The sequence below is a fragment of the Trichinella spiralis genome, assembly GCF_000181795.1.
Source record: "Trichinella spiralis strain ISS 195 chromosome Unknown Scfld3457, whole genome shotgun sequence".
Lineage (NCBI taxonomy): Eukaryota > Metazoa > Nematoda > Enoplea > Trichinellida > Trichinellidae > Trichinella > Trichinella spiralis.
In genome coordinates this window covers 1-1640 of record NW_003530396.1, presented here as the reverse complement: position 1 = coordinate 1640, position 1640 = coordinate 1, and the positions used below count along the sequence as shown (strand labels likewise).

Genomic DNA, 1640 nt, shown 5'->3' with positions numbered 1-1640 from the left:
TTTCTTCATTCACCTTATCGCAAATATGGAGTCCTGCGCATCAGTCATACATAGTAACTGCTGTATGCACTTTACGTATATGCGAAATCCCCGGGGGTCACTTAGGGCCCCATGATCGATCTTCTTCTGCTGCTTTATCATTATTGAAGGCAATGCAACATCTATCACTTTCAAGGTTCTATAGTTTATGGGATATATGGGTTAAAAATTACCTAAGATGTATAATCCTTCCGAAAACGTTACAGTTGATGAGCGACTGTATCCTTTCAAAGGCCGATGTCAATTCAGACAGTACATGCCAAAGAAACCGGCAAAGTATGGCAATAAGTTTTGGGTAGCCTGCTGCTGAAAGTCAAGCTACGCATGGAATATGCAAATATACACTGGCAAGCCGTCAAGTGGAACTCGTGCGAAGTACCAAGGGATGCGAGTGGTTCTCGACATGGCAAAGGGGTAAAAGGTGATAATGTTACATGTGACAACTTTTTTACTTCATATGCACTGGGGGTAGAACTGAAAAAAAAGAATTTGACTTTGGTTGGAACTATAAAAAAAACAAGCCAGAGCTACCCAGGAACTGCTGCAACTACAAGGCAGAAAATTGAACTTTTCAACATTTGCCTTTTCTGAAGATTGCACCATCGTATCATACCTCCCAAAAAAGAACAAGAATGTTATAGTTCCAAGTACTATGCACAATGACAACCAGGTTTGCGACAGAAAGGGAAGCAAGCCTGACATTATTCTACACTATAATAATACTAAAGGTGGTGTAGATAATTTAGACAAAATGACATCAACGTATTCCTGCCAAAGAATATCTGCACGATGGCCATTAGTCATATTTTACAACATCATCGACGTATCGGCATACAACGCCTACGTTCTATGGACAGAGAAACATCCAGCATAAAATTTAGGACGGCTGCATAAGCGTCGATTATTCCTGGAAGAACTTGGCAAGGCTCTAGTGCAACCAGAAATGATGTGGCGCAAAACACTGCCCAGAACAGCAGCAGCAAAATCGGCGGTTGAAAGGATGCGGAAAGATGCAGAGCAGCCATCTACAAGCGGTATCACTGATACGGATACAGGTGGTACAAAAAGAGCCCGATGTCAATTGTGTGTTTAAAGTGACAACAAGACAAGCGTACGTTGTAAAAAATGCCAAAAATACATTTGTAAAGATCATACACAATCATATTGTAACTTATGTGCAGAAGAAATTTAAGTGTGTCAATGTACATCCACCATATACGGGCATATTAAAAAAAATAATCTCTGAGTATTAGAATATTCATCAGAACCTTTTAAAATAAAATTCACGAATACTTAGTCACAGTATGACCGCAAAACAAACTGTGCATCACTTATGGGTCAATTTGACCCGGAGGATAACGGGAGGTAAGTAAATTTGAGGATAACAGGAGTGTTAAACATAATTATAGTTTGACGGCGTCCGTGGATGAAAGGGCTGTGAACTGAAGACGACCAACATTAAGCGCCAAACAATTCATTTGTTTTTTATTAATTATTATTTTTGGAATAATTTCTGAAAAATAATTTTTCAATCATGAACACTGAAAGAGCATGAACATCAACAATGAGAAGACAGCGCATTGAGTAGTAAGTGGCAGTTT

The 1640-nt window shown here is 39.1% G+C and overlaps 1 protein-coding gene across 1 annotated transcript; it reads left to right on the top strand.

Annotated features, from left to right (window-relative positions):
- The first annotated feature begins 248 nt into the window (after positions 1–248).
- Positions 249–1132, top strand: Tsp_13509 (conserved hypothetical protein). Its single transcript, XM_003367916.1, has 3 exons — positions 249–315; positions 358–453; positions 921–1132. Exons 1-3 carry the CDS (start codon positions 249–251, stop codon positions 1130–1132), a joined length of 375 nt encoding a protein of 124 aa, XP_003367964.1.
- Positions 1133–1640: the final 508 nt, after the last annotated feature.

What these genes read in the sequence shown, in the direction of transcription:
- Tsp_13509 (XM_003367916.1), top strand. Translation starts at nt 249, where the DNA reads ATGAGCGACTGTATCCTTTCAAAGGCCGATGTCAATTCAGACAGTACA. An exon ending in ATGCCAAAGAAACCGGCAAA is followed by an intron (nt 316 to 357) that starts GTATGGCAATAA and finishes CTGAAAGTCAAG; the next exon opens with CTACGCATGGAATATGCAAA. An exon ending in GTTCTCGACATGGCAAAGGG is followed by an intron (nt 454 to 920) that starts GTAAAAGGTGAT and finishes CATAAAATTTAG; the next exon opens with GACGGCTGCATAAGCGTCGA.